The sequence below is a fragment of the Manduca sexta genome, chromosome 28 (assembly GCF_014839805.1).
Source record: "Manduca sexta isolate Smith_Timp_Sample1 chromosome 28, JHU_Msex_v1.0, whole genome shotgun sequence".
Taxonomy (NCBI): domain Eukaryota; kingdom Metazoa; phylum Arthropoda; class Insecta; order Lepidoptera; family Sphingidae; genus Manduca; species Manduca sexta.
Genome location: NC_051142.1, coordinates 9,824,298 through 9,842,873, shown reverse-complemented (window position 1 = coordinate 9,842,873; position 18,576 = coordinate 9,824,298). Strand labels below are relative to the sequence as shown.

General features: G+C 34.4%; 2 protein-coding genes across 6 annotated transcripts; both read left to right on the top strand.

The window, feature by feature from the left end:
* The first annotated feature begins 4,858 nt into the window (after positions 1-4,858).
* Positions 4,859-9,964, top strand: LOC115445140. The gene is made up of 6 exons (XM_030171273.2): positions 4,859-4,966; positions 5,756-5,990; positions 6,320-6,447; positions 6,794-6,860; positions 7,765-7,885; positions 9,299-9,964. The coding sequence occupies exons 1-6, from the start codon at positions 4,918-4,920 to the stop codon at positions 9,446-9,448; spliced, it is 750 nt and encodes a 249-aa protein (XP_030027133.1). The 5' UTR covers positions 4,859-4,917; the 3' UTR covers positions 9,449-9,964.
* Positions 9,965-12,848: 2,884 nt separating this feature from the next.
* On the top strand, positions 12,849-16,992 carry LOC115445090. 5 transcript variants are annotated; one of them, XM_030171178.2, is made up of 7 exons: positions 12,850-12,954; positions 13,053-13,089; positions 14,108-14,330; positions 14,645-14,772; positions 15,070-15,130; positions 15,314-15,434; positions 16,756-16,992. In XM_030171178.2, the coding sequence occupies exons 3-7, from the start codon at positions 14,113-14,115 to the stop codon at positions 16,927-16,929; spliced, it is 702 nt and encodes a 233-aa protein (XP_030027038.2). In that variant the 5' UTR covers positions 12,850-12,954; positions 13,053-13,089; positions 14,108-14,112; the 3' UTR covers positions 16,930-16,992. The 5 variants fall into 5 exon arrangements, with proteins under 5 accessions (XP_030027040.2, XP_030027038.2, XP_030027037.2 ...); XM_030171180.2 differs by lacking the exon at positions 13,053-13,089 and having other exon boundaries at positions 12,849-13,003; positions 15,314-15,463; positions 16,756-16,840; XM_030171177.2 differs by lacking the exon at positions 13,053-13,089 and having other exon boundaries at positions 12,851-13,003.
* The last annotated feature ends 1,584 nt before the right edge of the window (positions 16,993-18,576 follow it).

Sequence of the window (18,576 nt, the reverse complement as noted above, 5' to 3'; positions counted from 1 at the left end):
CGGTTAGCCTAGTTGGTTGTGGAACGGACTGCCGAGACGAATATCCGCAGGTTCGAAACCCAAAAAGGCACACATCTAACTTTTCTAAATATTATGTGTGTATTCTTTGTGAATTATCGTTTGCTTTAACGGTGAAGGAAAACATCGTGAGGAAACCTGCATACCTAAGAAGTTCTCTATAGGAATTTCGAGGGTGTGTGAAGTCTACCAATCCGCACTAGGCCAGCGTGGTGGACTAAGGTCTAATCCTTCTCAATAGTAGAGGAGGCCTGTGCCCAACAGTGGGACAGTATATAATACAGGGTTAATATTATTATAATTTTGTTTTGGCAAATTTCAACAGAGATCACGCTCTACTTCGAAAAACGAAATCCGTAGTTTTGGATGACCAATCGCATCTTTTGTTACTACAAAGTGTTACAGATCCAATGACGAATTCGACGACGGATCCGATCCGATCATCGCAATATTTCAGACACGTTTGTAAGACGTTATAAGGTTTCGCTATCCCTTTTTAAAACCATCTCAATAATAAAGTTTCACTGTATTCTCCAAATAAAAAAAAAATACGGGGAATTGATCCTACCACTAAGGTAAGCTACAAAACGGTGACGGATCCAAAGTAATTTGGCAGTAAAGTTTAATCAAAAGTTCATCGTTTCTTCAGTACGGACCGACATTTCGACGTTCGTTTTTCGAAGTAGACCCTCGGCCAGGTACGCAGAGGATATCACAGTGCACAAGGGGTGCGCAATATACATGCGCACTTTCTTTTTCTTCGATGCAACGACAGTCCAGCATAACCGGAGAGGGACTGATCCCTCTGTGCACTGCACGTGCTTTCTGTTTATCACATCTTACCGCTAACTTCCAGACTCTGAGCTGCGACTTTTGGCTGCGTTTTTGGTTCGACCCGGGTTTGTAACCCAAGACCTCAGCGCGGTAGTCATACTCGTACCGCGTACATACGGATTACAACTAGGCCACCGAGGCAGTCGATCAAGTCACATAATTATTGTACTACGTACAAAAGTAAATATCGCAACAAGCTTTTATCTCTAGGTAATATGAAACATAGTTCCTTTTATTTATTTTTTTCCTTTTAGAGCATTTAATTAAAAACTTATTTAATGTAATATTTTTAACTATGTAATAAATTATTCTTTATTTTTTGGTTATTCAAATTTTGTTGCAAGATCTGACCCGAACAATTCAACCTCAAAAGCATAATCTGCATCTTAGTCCATTGAAAAGTTACATTAGGGGTTGCGTTTTTTAGAGGACGCAATTTTATTTTTTGATGTGTAAGTGAAGTGTGACGTTGCCATGCACATTGCTTAACATAGAATTTCTTAACATTTTTGCTTATAACTTTTTTATTTATAGTTCTACGATAAAAAGTTACTGAACCAAAGTTGTAGAGAATTTAATTTGCAACACAAAATGTTTATACATTTTTTTTGTCAGATAAATAGTTTAAGAGATACATCGTAAAAACCATTTTAACCCCTATTTTCAAGATAGCGGCCGTGGGACAAAGGTGGCGACCCCACAAACTTGGTTTTAGCTTTACACTGACCCCCCCCCCTACACTTCAAAAAAATAAAATTGCGTCCTCTAAAAAACGCAAGGTAAGGCCTAAAAAATGTAACATTTCAATGGACTATCTGTAATAAGCCTGGGATAACAAAATTTCAGACCAATTGAACCAATAAAGTTTTTGCGGCAATAGCTTGGATCCGCCATCTTGAGTTTACTTTATCTATACTCTATACTATTATACTCAGAACAATGACAAGCAATTATTTATATAATCAGCTACTCTTCAGCAATAATCAGCATTATTGCTGAAGAGTTTGTTTGTTTGTTTGTTTGAACGCGCTAATCTCAGGAACTACCGATTCAAACTGAAAAAATATTTTTGTGTTGAATAGCCCTTTGTTCGAGGAGTGCTATACGCTATATATCATCGCGCTATACCCAATAGGAGCGGAACAGTAATGGCTAATCTCAGGAACTATCCCTTCGAACTGAAAAATTCTTTTTGTGTTAGATAGCCCTTTGTTCCTGGAGTGCTATAGGCTATCATCACGCTATGACCAATAGGAGCGGAGCAGTAATGAAACATATTGCAAAAACGGGGAAAATTTATTAGTTTTGAGAGCTTCCGTTGTGTGCGCTGCGTAAACGTTTAAAGTTATACAACAATGATGTATGACGGGATTATTCCTCTTAAAAAGTTCTGCAAAAATATATTATAAAACAAAGTCCCCCGCTGCATCTGTCTGCTTGAACGTGTTAAACTCAAATATTAAGATGAAATTTGGTATGCAGACAGTTTGAGACCCTGGGAAGAACATAGGCGCCCAGGAAAATACATAGCGTGACTTTTATAACGGAAAACCTTAGCCCGAAAAACTTTATAACGCGGACGGAGCCGCGGGCAAAAGCTAGTAATCAATAAAGCTCTACGGGTCCCTCCGACAAATGTTCGAGGAACACCGATATATTTCTTTCTATCGCGTGGAAAAACGTATTATAGCTACCGCCACAAGAGGGTTGAGTGGAACGGTTACACCCATGTCTAAACTCGGGAGTATAGCATCGTCCAAGCGAGCTTTGACCCGAGTACCTAACACACCAGCGTACCAACCAACACCCGCAGTGGCCTTCTTCGACGCATACAAGACGGCGCGACCCTGGAATAGCCTGCTGCACAAAGTTACCTGCACGGAGCCGCCTATGATCACCAACCTATACCTAACCTATACCAAGTTATGACCTTAAAATTTGCCAATATATTATCCACTGCTAATATTTGCCCAGGCTATAGTTATATTAGTTAACACAGCGGGCATTAACACACTACCTTTATGAATGGTTAGTTAGTAGACGCAGACATTCGTATATTTGTATTTTTCTCAGCAAATCTTTTAATTTCATACCTATATTATATTTTATTCGATACCCATATCATGGACGTGCACAAAAAGTAACTCGTCCATAATCTTGGGCCGTCCGCCATAATGGATTTAGAATATTACTTACGTTGTCAGTTTACACTTATAAAATAAATATGAATAATATAGTATTATATACAGTTCGACTGCTGGGCACGGTTTTCCTCTACTATTCAGAGGGTTTAGTAAGCTACGTCCACTAGCAAGTCCACTACGATGTCCAGCTAGTGCGGGTTGTCAGACTTCACATACCTTCGACATTTTTATTAGAGCTTCTTAGACTAAAAACTTGTCGTGATGTTTTCCTTCACCGTAATTGATATTTACAATAAACACATAACTTCGAAGTCAGAGGTGCGTGCTTTGGTTTATGAACCTTCGACTCGACAGTTGTTCCGTTAGCAACTAGGCTATCGTGTGCTCTTTCGACACACTTGGCCAACCAAAATTAATAAATATTGTATCCGGAAGAAAGCTACAACGTGCCATAAATGGAACAGAGACCGTACCCAAGATCCCTTTCCACAATCATAAACGCTAACTTTATGTATCATTGTGACATATCGAAGCGATAGACTAATCTATAAGATAAGTATGTCTTTGTTTTCCTTTTTTTATTAGCGTTAACGATTGCAAAGGGCTTGGCTACGGCCCCTGATTTTAAACAACTACTTCCAGTAGCCAAAAATAAGTTTAGACTTTTTTTTTATAATGGGACAGCAATAATTATAATTCCCGCAGTTAGGTTAAAGTTATCTCAGACATCGTTCTAGTTATGGCAGGTGCACGGTTTCCATTAAGCAATCGGTCTACGGTTCAGTCACAACGTTGTTAAATAATTAAATAAACGTAAACAAATCTATTGACGGGATGTTTATGAAAATGTTATGTTAAAAATATAAAATACGGATGTGGGTACATAATATGTATACCTTAAGGACATAGCTACCATTTACTTTAAAGTTCAATAAAAAAAACATTGTTAACTAGTCCTAAAAATTGGTACATACTATATCCACAGTAGGTACATACATGCTGTTGTGTTTTACCACTAATATGGAAATTTTATTTAGACATAGGTATCTACAACTTAGTAAATTTACATCTGACGAAAGGAACACTTTTCTGGTAAATTTTAGATCGTCCTTTTTGTACTTAGTATAGTATATGTATATAGCATTATGTACGAACGCCACTTTCACCTAATAGGGAAAGAAAATCAATCTCAAATTTTGATCTAGGGGGTAAAGCAGAAGTTACATATACTTACGTAGTTCCAATAATTAAACACTTACCCCCTTATTGATAGACTTTTTTACCTAAGGACGTAGTATTCCTGTGATGACAAGTCTGTTTTTCAGTGCTGAGAGCATTGGCAGCCTTCGCATAGGGCCGTTGTGATTGGTTAATATTGAGATGCAACTTTAATCTAATTGGCTGTCAGATAAACAAAGGTGAACAAACACAAGTTGTCAGATAAACAAAGCTGAGAAACAGACTCGTTATCACAGCAATGCTCCGTCCTTAGATAAATAACGTCTATGAATAAGGGGGTTACAATATTAGGTACTTATATACCAAAATGCGAGATTTTTGTATGGTTTATAAAAAATAAAACAGTCTGTCACGGAGCGCTCTTGGTTTGATATCTCATTGGCGATGAGCACGAAAATTGACCTCTCGTACGCCGATGTATTATATCATACACATGACGAACAATGGCTTTACGACGTATAAGTATGTAGTATAAAAATGATATCTAATTTGTAAGTAATAAAATAAATATTGTTTAATCTAACGTACCTACACACATTAACATTATAATTGTTTGAATAAATTGCCGTAAAACGAATGAAATAAATGAATATGCTACGGTCATTTTAAGCGGTCGAGAGTTTAGTATAAGATACCGAGCTACTTAATTACAAATCACAATACACCCAGCGCCGTCGTTAACATGAAGCTCCTGTTCGCCACTATATATGCTGCCTTGTGCGTCGTCCTGGGTAAAACAATAACTATAATCACATATATCATACCTAAATATATAAGGTGCGTTCGGGTAAGATCGGACACGGTGTAAGATCGTATAACGAAAAAATACCACGAATCTATGGTTATTTTTTAGTTTAAGCTACATAGGCATCTACGCTGTTTCTTTTTGCCCCGCCCTATATAACACACTTGATGCTATGACCAAGAACGGGTGCGTACTGCGTAAGGTGCATTGAAACAAAAAAGGTGGATTGCGCGCTTCTTAACATTTTTAAGACTTTTATTTGATTTTGTGAACCTTATCATACTAGCATTAGAAGCGTTATTAGAACAAAGTCCGAACTTACACCGCGAAGGTCCGATCTTTTCTACGGTTTTTAAAATTCTATACAGATATTATCATCTATTTTTATGCTTGCACAGAGAGAATTGGAAGATGATTAAATTATCACATAAAGTAGCATAATTAAAAACCAGTTTTATGTATAAAATGTTTGTATCGCTTAAATATTTTATGACAAAAAAAATATTTTCGAGACTCCTCGCAACACACCGAAAAACCGTCCGAAATTAGCCGAACGCACTCTATAAAATTTTATTGACAATATTGCGTGTTAACTAACACCGAGACTAATAGAATAATGTAAAAGCGCAATCTTGATTTCAAATAATTTGCCTAATTAAAAAAATTGTAGAACATATTAAACAAATTAGTAAAACATTTCCTACGGCCTAATGTAATTTGAATGTATTTATAGTACGTTGTAATAGTTTGTTTAATTAATTCACATATTTGACAGTGACAGCGATCCACTTAGGACCAATGAAGAGCGCTGTGAAAATTGGTATTGTGGGTCCGAGTACAGACACCCCTACAGATGTAGAAGTAAGGGCTGCTAACAACGTGATTGGCTTACTCGAATATGCGCGTCGATTGATGCCCGTCGGAATAGACGACTTTATAGAAGTCACAGAACCGTACACGAAAGATGTATTGCCACCACTCATATTGGAATTCCAAAATGGCCCTGTCGAGTGAGTACATCTTAACTCGGTTTTGTAACATTTATGCTTAATGTGATAGTCGTTATCTAATTGCGCCTTGAATATGATCTTTTTCTCCCCTGTGCTAACCCTGCTTCAACGTGTTCGTTGCAACAATTTTTAACAAACATGTTACAGAAAAGATTACGCTTATTATTTCGGTTCCTACAACTGACCGCTATTTTGTCTTTCCTCAACTCTCTCCGGGGTATTACGTCAAAGTAAATCTTATCTGTACGGGCTGCACCAGGCGGCACCGCGTTTAAATTCTGATTGATCGCAGAATATAGATTTCCAACTTTATATTTATTTTATAACAGGGGAACAGTGGATTTGATGAACCTTGTGGCTAGTGGCACACAAAATTTTACCATCCATGAACTAGGAGTGGTAATCGACTCCAAAAGATTAGAATTCAACATCGGCGTGCCTGAGGTTGTTGTCGACGGTAAGTTATGTACATAGATATTATGTGATAATTTTTTTAAGCTCTGTACTGATGAATTTTGCGTCGCTTTCATCTTCTAAAAACCCATTGAAAAATACATACTAAAGTTCTTTAGTCCCTCCTTCCAACAAGGAGACTGAGAACATCGAATAGGATTTGTAAAAATCTGGCTTCCATTTATAAATCAGGCAATTATTTTTAAGCATCGACGTTACAGCGTCTGTCTTCCATATTTTAAAAGATTTGGTTAATGGAAATTTAATGGATTACACTCAACATAATTGAAATAAATTAAGGTTACAAATATTTAAAAAAAAATCATTTAACCCTGATTTTAATATTTCAGTTGACTTCGAGGGAATAAACTTACAACTGGAACAAATTATAACATTTAACACTTCTGGAAGCTCACAGTAAGAGTAAATTCGTATTCCTCGTAAAATTATATTTTTTTAATAATTTTACGAGGAGTTTATAAATGTAGCATGTATATGCTTTATAGTACGTGCACTCAGCTACAAAAATAGCTAAACAAATTCAAAACTTCAAAACGCTTAATTCACACATTAACTTATTGAATTTTTTTTTTCTTTATCTATACGTACTAGTATTATAAGGTGGAAGAAATTTCTGGTTTGTAGGTGCTCATCATTGAAACTACTGAACCGATTTCCGATGAAGCTACATTACTCCTGAATGCTATAAGCTCCTTTTCATCCCGAGAAAATATTTAACTCGCAAGAACATTTTCACTCGGAAGGCGCTGTGGGCAAAAGCTAATCTGAAATAAAGTTAACCGTTTGAAGCTTATATATGTGAAGATAAAACGATTATAGAGTCACAAAAGATTAAAGGTTTTGAATTTGAAATGAAGAATTTGTTGAGCTTATTTTGTGGCAGACTGTAATTTCTAACAAAAAGTAATTATTTGAATACCTACTACACATTTAAAACAAAAGGTAGTCATTTATTTGCCTTGTATTTGCTTCGTTGAGTTCAACCTAAGGACTGGAAAAGCAAATTTATCCTTTATTTTCCTTATATAAAAATTGATTATCTTCCGTAAGTACTTAGAAAGAAAGAAGGAAGTTTATTGTTGGAACAAAGATAAAAAATAAAAACACATAATCCTACATAACATAAACAATTATTGCACCAACAATAGGCCTCCCATTCAGCTATTGTAACTTAGGCTTTTATATATAAAAATGTTAACAACTATCCACATCTGTCGACCTTTTTATCCACATTTAAGTTATAATAGTAAATAAAGATTTTATAAAATAATTCTTACCAATGATATAATTTCCATTTCAGTATAGTTTTAACTGGTTTAAACGTGAATGGAGCATTCAGCGTCGCGAGTGATGATGATAATCTGACATCAAATTACCATGTTACGGGGCTGCAAGTAACAAATTCTGCTGAAGATGTTGAGGTAAAATTATTTTATCACACAATTTTATGAGGTAGTTAGGTGACTCTATGTGAGAGTTCGGCTGGGTAGGAATGTCAATAATTTTATCAATTTTTACCGCAAAGTATTACTTATGAATTGCTATGTTCTGGTTCGAAAGGGGCCAAGTATATCTCGTGTAATGTCCCAGGGTGACGTAAGCAGCACAGAACCATGGAGGGGAAATTCGGGTGGTAATGCTACTAACAGAGATGTACCAAACGTTTTATACAAAATACCTATACTGATCGAATTTTCCGTTTCAAATGCAAATACACAATACTCTTTCAATTTTGTATATTAAATACTAAATAGTTAGGTATATTCATTTTTTTATCTAAATCTTTTTATAAAAACCAATATCAGTTTCCTCTATTGATATCAATATTGCATAAAACTTTTATGAGACCTTATAGAAACAAGTACCTACTTATACAGAGTGAATTTTAAAGTGGGCTAGTAGTGGCCATAAAATATGGCCGTATATAAAGCTAGCTATGGCTTGCTTAAAACTTGAAGCGATGAAACAGGGAAAGAGAATTTATATGGGGAATCAATCATTTCTCAAGTTAGTGATGTAAAAACTATAGATAAAAATTCCTAACAAAAATACTTTTATTTTCCTCTCTGCGTTTTTTACCAATCAGTGTATAATAAGGCATCTAATTTTTATCGAAGCCCTCCCCCGAGTAGACGTAAATAGGTATTTATCATTTTGTATGTCAAATACAACTATTTCAAATACATTTCATCTATGGGTATTGACTGCTAACAGCGTGTCGCTTTGTGCTTACCACCAGGTAAGCGGCTTAATCTCAGACTTCATTATCCCATTAAGCTGCATTCAGTTATACAAAATAAGAACTTCTAAGCTTGAATATTAACAATTCAGAATGAATTTTATTCAGCATTTAAACAAAAGCTATGTACGTTTTTTTTGTTGCTTTGAATGACGAGACGAGCTTGACGATCGCCTGATGGTAAGCGATACCACTGCCCATAAACAGTATTAACACTATCCAACACCTTGATTTTCAAAGTATTGTTTGGTATTCCACTGCGCTCGACATCCTGAGACGTGAGCTGTTAAGTCTCATTATGTCCAGTAGTTACACTGGAAACACACGGAACACGACAGTGACTACACACTGCTGCTTGGTGGCAGACATAGACTTTGCGTTGGTACCTACCCAGGCGGACTCCCACATATGAGTGAACCACCAGTAAAAAACTAATTACATAATACACATTTGTCTAATTAAAATTACCGAGAACACTAAGTGAATTTTATGAAACTGATGACTGAATAAGAAGAAGTACTTACCTAATGCTAGATTAAAAAAAGTCGGATTCATACATTATTATCTATCATTTGTTTTTTTGCCATTCATACAGGTTAATGTGGCCAATGAAATTCCTGAAGATATTGTAGTTGAGGTTAAGGACGCTCTGATGAAATCTATTGCGAAGGCCGCCATTAATGCAATAACAGAAATTTTAAGCCATTTCACCCTCGAACAAGTAAATCTCTTCCTTGAAATTTAAATAATACGAAAACGAATGCAGTATACACCCTCGAAGTCAATAATATTATAAACATTCATAGAAAAATATTGTAAATCAACATCGTGATTCGTTAGAGGGGATACATAAAAACGGCAAGACGAAAACAAAACGGAAGATTGACATACCTCACTGACGTCAGAATAATAAATTTACTTACATAAGGCATCAATCAACGCAGAAAATGCAAATTGCAGATTATAACGAAGAATGAGAAACAAAATTGCCGGAGCAATTTTCAAGATCTCTTTCTCCCCTCTAATTTATATTACGTGGCTTAGAAACTACGCACCAACTTGTATATTTATCTATAATATAATGTACTAGCAATTTATTCCATATAAATCTATGCCTACTATATTTATGTTTAAAAATATTTTATAATAAAATACCTACCTACCTTTATCTCACGGAGGTATCTCTATGTAATAGCACATAATAGGTATTTATGTATTCTAATTGACTAATAAAATATTCTGTTTACTATTTTATTGAAAACGCACATATTATAATATGTTAAAATACCTTACATATCATTGTAATATTTATACTATTTATATTATGTTATTATAAAAAAGCAAAGAATAGTACCTACTAGTTTTATTTATCCTTACGAAAATTTATTGTTTTTGGATACCAATATCCCGTCTAAAATAAACTACTAATGATATCATAATCTACGCCTTAAAGGTACCGAGAGACGCTAAGAGCTTGTTTTCACTAGGTTTACGCGGTCGGATCCTCGGGCAAAAGCTAGTAATAATAAAAACATGTTACAAAGTGCAAACACCTCTCAAAATACAGTAAGGTCAGGGTCAGGTCAATATTCTGTCTATAGTGGCGAATCTGTCCTTTTGCAATTACAGGCGTTCTATTCGAAGTATAGCTTCGATAGCCATATAGATTAGAGTGTCAAAAGATCTCCTATTAAGCTATACGGCTATCAAAGCTGCCCTTCGATTAGAAAGCCCATAATTGCAAAAAGACGGATATGCCACCGTAGACGGACTAGGGCCATCTGACCTTAAATATAACTAACTATACTGTTTAATGTCTTTGCGTAAATATACAATTATTATATCCACGTGTCTTTTCCTGGTTATTTCAGAAGTGTAATTTATTTCTTGGTATAAACGATTTTTAATTTGTGCATTAAAGGTCATTGAACTGAAAATGTATTGTTCGAAAAATAGAATAATTATAATTACTATGGACTTGCCTATAAGCGAAGATAAATCCATATAGATATGTTGTCACTGTTGTTTTTAATAATATTGACGTAAATTAAGTTATTCACGATATTATCCCGGAAAAATTAATCCGGCTTCAAAAACATCTAAAAACCAATAAATAATTTAACATTCCCTAGGTACTGGTTAGCTTTTTTGGAGTCGGTACCTATTAATTGTTGACGGCCGAAAATAGAAGTGTTTATAAACTTATCGACCGGGTATAATTTATACGGCCGAAAAAATATACAATAAATAAATTCTTGGCCAGTAAAAGTGAAGGCATATTGATAACATTTTATCAAGAACTTAAGTTTTGATTATCTGTAAGATACATGACAAAGGCCTGAAACCACTTTCACAAGTCGTGTTTTATTGCTCAGGGATAAAGTTTTCTAAATTGCACTACGGCTGAAAAGAGAAACCGTTAAGTTGATTTTCGGTAAACCTGCTGATACCTTGAAACGGGATCAAGTTTTAATTTATTTAAACATTTATTTTAATGAATAATACACCTTATTCAAGACCAATAGAAAGCATTTCAATATGTATAAAAGTCAAAGAGAACGGATTTTTACGGTCGAAAACAAACAGTGTTAGCCGAAAATGGGCAAAATCACTATTTCATATTTATTTATTTTTTTAATAATAAAAAATATTATATTATAAATATTTACCTAAGATCTGCGACTAAGCTTTCTTGAATACGTATTAAATCTGGTGAAATAGAATGTAAATAATTAAACTTAAAGCATTATCGCACAATAATATTATCTGACTTGGGTCAGATTGTTTTCAAAATTAGAGAATTCGCAATTGACGGCGTCACAGTAATTCTTTGGAAAGGTTTATAAGCCCCCTTATAGGTAGATAATATATTACAGAAACGCTGCTTCTCTCAGCTCATAATTAATTTGACGCGGTTTGTTCAAGGCCTTCTTGAGAAGATGAAACACGTCTCTATCAACCAGTTTCAGGATTGAGTTAGTGTTAACCTATACTAAATACTTACTGGGCTCGCTGCCCCCACGGTCGCGTCGAGAGGGTCTACTTCGAAAAACGAACATCGAAACGTCGGTCCGAAACGAAAGACGACGAACTTCGGATTCAACTCTACTATTCGATTACTTCGGATCTGTCACTGTTCTGTAGCTTACCTCGATGGTAGGATCAATTCTCCGTATTTTTATTTTTTTTTTTGAGAAAGGAGTGAAACTTTATTATTTAGATGGTTTAAAAAGGGATGGCGAAACCCTATAAGTTCTTATAAATTGCATGTCTGAAATATTGCGATGAACGGATCGGATTCGTCCCCGAATTCGTTATCGGATACTTAATACTTCATAGTAACAAAACATGCGATTCGTCATCCGAAACCACGGATTTCGACTTTCGAAGTAGACAGGACTTTACTTACCATCCTAACAAGACAAGGCGCCCGCTGGGCAGAGTCTAAATCACTATTTAAGATTTAATCTACATCGGCTTATTCCACAGAAGACATCAACAGCGCATTAGGGATGGAATACGAGTGAGGGATGCATCAAATACAACCAGGCAATACTGTAGTAAAACCTTACCAGTGACTACACTACACTACCACAACATACCCGATGACCAGAACCTACGACCCCTTAGATGAAGATACTTTGATACGCAAAGGAACCTAATATACAACTTTCGATCTCAAATTCGGGTTTGACGCACTGAAAATTAATAACCCTTATTTTTTCTTTGTAAGAATTATTTATATTTTAATATGAACTTCAAGTTTTAGAAAATCTTAAAATAAAATACAACTCCTAAGTCGGTTGATATTTTATTATAGATAGAACAGTAGATAAAATAATACAAGAATGTATGCAAAATATTTATACGAAATCAAACAATATAATATTGTGTGTATTTAAATGTATCCGCTTAAGTTACAGTGTTATGGTAACTACGCCGCTGAAGTAATTTTATTATAATTCACGTTATTCATGGAATTTAACATTTTTCACTGGAGCGAAACAACATTAGGTAATTGGCGTATAATAATTCAAGTACGTATACACATTTAAATCGAAATAGTCAAAGCGCAAAATCAATTTACCGTAACGAATTGTTAAAAACACAAATATCAATTTTCATGTTAGCTAATTATGAATATATAAAATGAACTAAATATGTAGCTACTTACATCAGTCCATTTAAAATATATAGAAAGAAAGTATTAACCGTATTTCATGTTTTGATTGTGTTGTGTCTAAAATGAAGGTTGTTCTTTATGTGGTCAATTTTGTTATTTTATATGCAAATGCTGATGGTGAGTCGTCTAGGAATTACATTATTTAACACAAATTGTGGTATTTCAGACCCTCAACGAAAAAAGAGGGGACTTATAAGTTTAAGGTGTGTATCCGTGTATGTCTGTCTGTGGCATCGCAGCTTTCAAATGAATGAAACTATTTTGATGTGTTTTGTTTAAAAACTGATGTATTTCAGATGGTTCTTCTCGATAATTTAGGAAGATGTACTCAGGAGTTTAAAGATAATCAGCGACTTTCCTACCTTCAAAGATCCGATTGATTTAAAATTTGGTATACTTAATATTACTTCGATGGTTTTGTTAAGACATACCAACTTTGAGCTGATAATGCAGCAACCAGATATAGCGTATTTGGGGTTATAAGAATGGTCTCAATGAATCGTGTTGCAGAATGAGTGTTAGTAAAGAATGATGATCGAGGCCTATGGTGGAGAAAATAGTAATAGAAAAAACCTCTAAAAACTAAAACATAAAACGTGTTTAGCCTTTAAGTATATTAAAGGTACCTAGTAATATTTAGACCCAAAATGTCGTCCCGTCAGGCGATCGAAGTCCGGACGAGGAAATGAAAATAATTCTTTAGCGATCTAAACATATTATATGTGTCATTTTTCAATATAAGTATATAGTATATATATATGCTCGGTTCAATTTGTGGCACATAAAGTCGGTCTCACATATATAGAGTGTACACAGATTTCGTGAGAACTTCTATGGACAGGGAATAATCTATCAAATAATTCTAGACAAAAGATAATAGGAAATAATCATAAGAGTACGCCTATGGAGTGCTCTGTCTCGATAATAAACTCACGACACATTGTTTTGCAGTGTTACAAGAAAACTAAATAAGTTTTGCAATCATTCTTCAAATTATTTCTGTAGTTCACGCGAACGAAGACGCAGGCCACAGCTAGTACGATATATCATATCACCTACATTTTTACATTTACATTACTACATTTAGACTAAAATTCACATCACTGTTGTATTCGAAATACAGAACGCTTTTTTACATATCTCTGTATCATTTTTTATTATTTCCTCATTTTAGTGTGATAATGCCGTAGAGTCATCATAGCTGTGTTATTATGTTTTTAGTCACCATGGATTTAGGCCCCTTTGATCTCTCCGCGTCAATTGGGACAGTAAAAGAGCTCTACCAACCTTTGCAACCTGATGACATAAAAGCTACCGAGAACAGCATAGAACTTATGGAATGGTTGCGATCGAAATTTTCTACTGGATATGGACATATGCCACCGTTGGATCCCCTAGAAAAATCTTCACTGGAACCCATTCGTGTTGTACAGGGTGTAGTAGAGTAAGAACAATTTATTTTGTTTTGGTATTAGTAACTATCTGAGGCATATTATATGAATCTTAAATGGAATGGATTTGATTTTCAATGGAATGGATTTTCAACGAAAAATGGCGTAAACAACATTTTTATTATGATTTTATTTTTCTTATTATCATGTCTTGATTTACTTTCCTCAAAAGCCGTCTATACAATACTTAGAAGCCCTGCGAAATTATGGTTGTTTTTAGGCCGAGATAAATATTTCCATTAGTAGACCCATCCAAGCAGCGCATCCAAGCTATAAAATACTCATTAGTTATTTTTACATATTCTAGTGCTGACGTACATTTAACCAATTTACGTATCGATGGCGCCAAGGATTTTGATATAGATTTAGCAGAAATACGCATGAGTATCGATACTGTAAATGCAAACATCACTCTACCTCAGATAAACATCAATGGTAAGTGTCAAAAACTTTGTTTAAATTAAAAATAGTATTGTTTGCTGGGCATGGCCTTTCCTTGGTTTCTTATGCTCTTTGGCCTAATTCTCTTTGTTCTATGCCTATCCTTTTAAAAATATAAGTTACATAGCAAGTTAAATCGAATAATAGGATATTGAGTTTTCAGATGACTCTTTAAAACAGCGCCCTTTTAAGAAAAACATTGAAATTGATAATATTATCATACGCAAGTAACGCAATGTCTAAAATGACCCTGTATAAAGTAATTTAAATTGTGCTGTACTATTGTTGCAGTTGATTTCTACATAGATGTGATCCTAGGTGTAGTACCTTTGAAATTCACAGGACATCTAGAGTAAGTAGAACTTCATTATATTATGTACTTAATTATTGTCTTTGTTTTATATAAAAATAATCTTAATAGTATCGGTGTGTAATTTTTTTATTGATAGAGGTCATATATTAATTACTCAAGTTTAAGATAACTTTTGTTCTAACTACCCCATTAATGCGTATAACAATTTGCTTTACAACGCAGGTCGATCACGACAGGTCTAAATGTTGTTGGAGTGTTCAGCTCAACAGAGACTATGATGAACGGTATTATGACTTTCCAAGTAACTGATGACAAACTTCAAATAACAGCTGATAACTTAAGGGTAAACGTTTTAACGCTTCATACTATTATGTATGTATAGTTATATATAAATAAATGAGTATGTGTGTGTGTACGTTCCTTACGGACTCCAAAACGGCTGGAGCGATTTGTTAGGCGACCGATCCTGACTGTCTTTCTTATTTAAAAGAAACTACAATGTCTACGAGGTCACAGGTTTATTTAGAGAAATTAAACTGTTACAATTTTTACACAAATCCTGACTTCCTGATTTCTTATATAATGGTGACTGCTTAAAAAGCGAGTACCACTCGTCGCGAGGCCAATAACTAACTGATTAAATTAAATAGAATTAAGTATATCGGAAAAAATCAGAACTCAGCATTATTGCAATGGAATATTACAAAAGCAATGCGATGCGAACACAAATGCTGAGGTTTCAATCATTGCATATAAGGCAGGAGTCTTAACAGATTGTAAAAAAAAAATAAGTAACCATCAGATTAGACTAGCGGGCGAACCTATGGAGTTTGGTTGCAATAGGATTACCAGAAATCATCTGGATATAGATAATTGTGCTACCCGTGCGAAGTATCATTTAATAATAAGTCTTGATATAAGACTAGCTTTTGCTGGCGGCTTCGCCCGCGTGAACGAGTTTTCCGGGATAAAAGTCCCGCTACATATTTTTACGGAATAGCAAGTAGCCTGTAACTTTCCCAGTCAATTAAACTATCTTCATGCCAAATTTCATAATAATCCGTTAGTAAATTTTGAAAAAAACCATCATATACAGCGGACATAAAAGGGGACTTTGTTCTATAATATGTATAGATTGCCGAACAGATCGTCGTGAATTAAACATTTTGGTAGAATTCGAGATGCTTTTAATCAGGCTAGAAACTGTTACGTCTTGTATTAATTATATTAGTTGTACGTAAAGGTAAATACAATCAAGAGTCCGCATCGCGAAAAAGTAGCTTACGTATAGTATAAAATATCCTGGAATGTCAACGCAGATTCATTCACAAATCACAAAGAACATGGGTCTACATCCGACGCTACAGTACAAGATACTGTTATTTGGAATGTGGATTGATATTACTAACAATAATTAAAAAAAAATAGTAATAAAAAAAAACAAATGTATATGCGATCCATAAAACCAACGCCTTAATAACTTTGATTTTAACAGATAATTGTCTTTAACGTTAAGATATTATTTATACCATCTTTCTAAAGGCAAGGTATCCAGACGAAATAGAAAGGTACGATTCCAGTAATGGCTCAACATGCCACAAAAACTTATCCAAACTTTGTCCAATTTAGCTATACAGCATTTACTTTCCAACTTTATTTTCCAGATAATACTGTCAGATTTATCTATAAAGCCGGATGAAGACAATGTGCGGACGTGGTGGGAATACCTGAAGGAGGACATAGCTAGCGTTATTAATACTATGTTGGTTCAAGAAATCAATCATGCAATAATGCATTATTCAACGCAACAAATTCGCGATTTCTTACTAGCTCCATAGTATTTTATATCTTGATACAAAGGGTACCATAATATCATATAATAAAGTAAAATACAAAATGAATTCAATTTAATTTTAATTGTATTAAAATAGTTTGTTATTTATGTAGTGACATAAATACCAAATAAGTTAAGTGCCTAAGTATTTCTCAAAAGAAATAGAAGTAACGAAAAAGTTATTGCGAAATTTTCTTACGAGATTATCGGTCTCATTTGTTTTGTTTGTCTTTATACATTAACAAAATTATTTGAAAGTACAAATTTATTTTGGACAAACAAAAAAACAGACCTGACAGAAAAAATTGTAACAATGTTTTGTAAAAGCCTTTTCTTTACGTACATTTATTTTGAGAAATACTCACCTATAAATATGTCATAAGCAACATAATATAAAATTGCAGCAGAGAATTCCTAGAGCTATCAACATGATCTCTACATATTTAAGTTATCAACGTTTTCGTTTTTGACGTCGTTTATTACTTATATCTTCGTCGTATATTATATTATAAAGCGACTTTTTCTACTTCTTTAGAATTAGTACTTTAAATAGGGTATTTGCTTGTTTTTGTTTTTTATGTTTATCAAATATTTACCTCATATAAATTCTAACACACAAAGATTGATTAATATCCGGTAAAAATTAGTAAGTTATAAGCTTTTAAATGTAAGTAGAAAGGTAAAGTGCCAACAAACGAGAAAAGAGACGCGATACTCGCAGTTGACGTCATCAAGGTTTACGATGCGTGCGAAAGAATGAAATAGAACGACATCCTCATTACACGCCCACTTCTGGACAACCAATATTTTAAATATAAAAGACTACCTCAGTCTTAATCAATTTCAATGTATTTATTTACTATTTATCGTTACTTGTAGGCTTATGTACGAAATACCTTATCGGCAAGTTTTTTTAATTTTATTAAACACTAGCTTCCGCCCGCAGCTTCGCCCGCGTGGATTTCGGACTTCAAAAATGGAGCCGGTCGCGAACGTTCGAGAATGTTCGTTTTACGAAGCTACTCGCTAGGTGATTCGCTAGCCTCTAGGTGCCAAGCAAGCCGCCTGTCTGTGCGTTCGCAACCTTATATATATACAAAAATAATCCTTATAGCATGATTCAGCATTCGAGCGTATTTCATTTATAACTTTGGTGTTTCTATACCGATTTCTATGATTCTTTTTTATGGAATATTTAATAATGTTAACTTTTTAAATTAGGGATGACTGAGAGTGTTATAAACGTAAGAATAGACAAATATAATGAGAAAGTTTCGAACTGCTAAGCTATCGGGAGTTACACGTGTTATTGTGAGTCAACCATAAAAGATAGACATATGCTGTCGTGGGATATTTTTTACATAATTTTAAGGAGAACATTTCCGTCATACATGATTTCTGTGTAGCTTTAACCATTAAGGTTGCACACGCGACGGAAGCTTAAAAAATGGAGTAACTTCTCCCGTTTTCCCAACATTTCCCTTCACTGCTCTGCTCCTATTAATTGTAGCGTGATGAAAAGTATACTATAACCAGCACAGGAATATGACAAATAATTGTACCAAGTTTCGTTCAAATCCGTCGAGTAGTTTTTGTTTCTATAACGGTTATACAGACAGACAGACAGACAAAAATTTTACTAATTGCATTT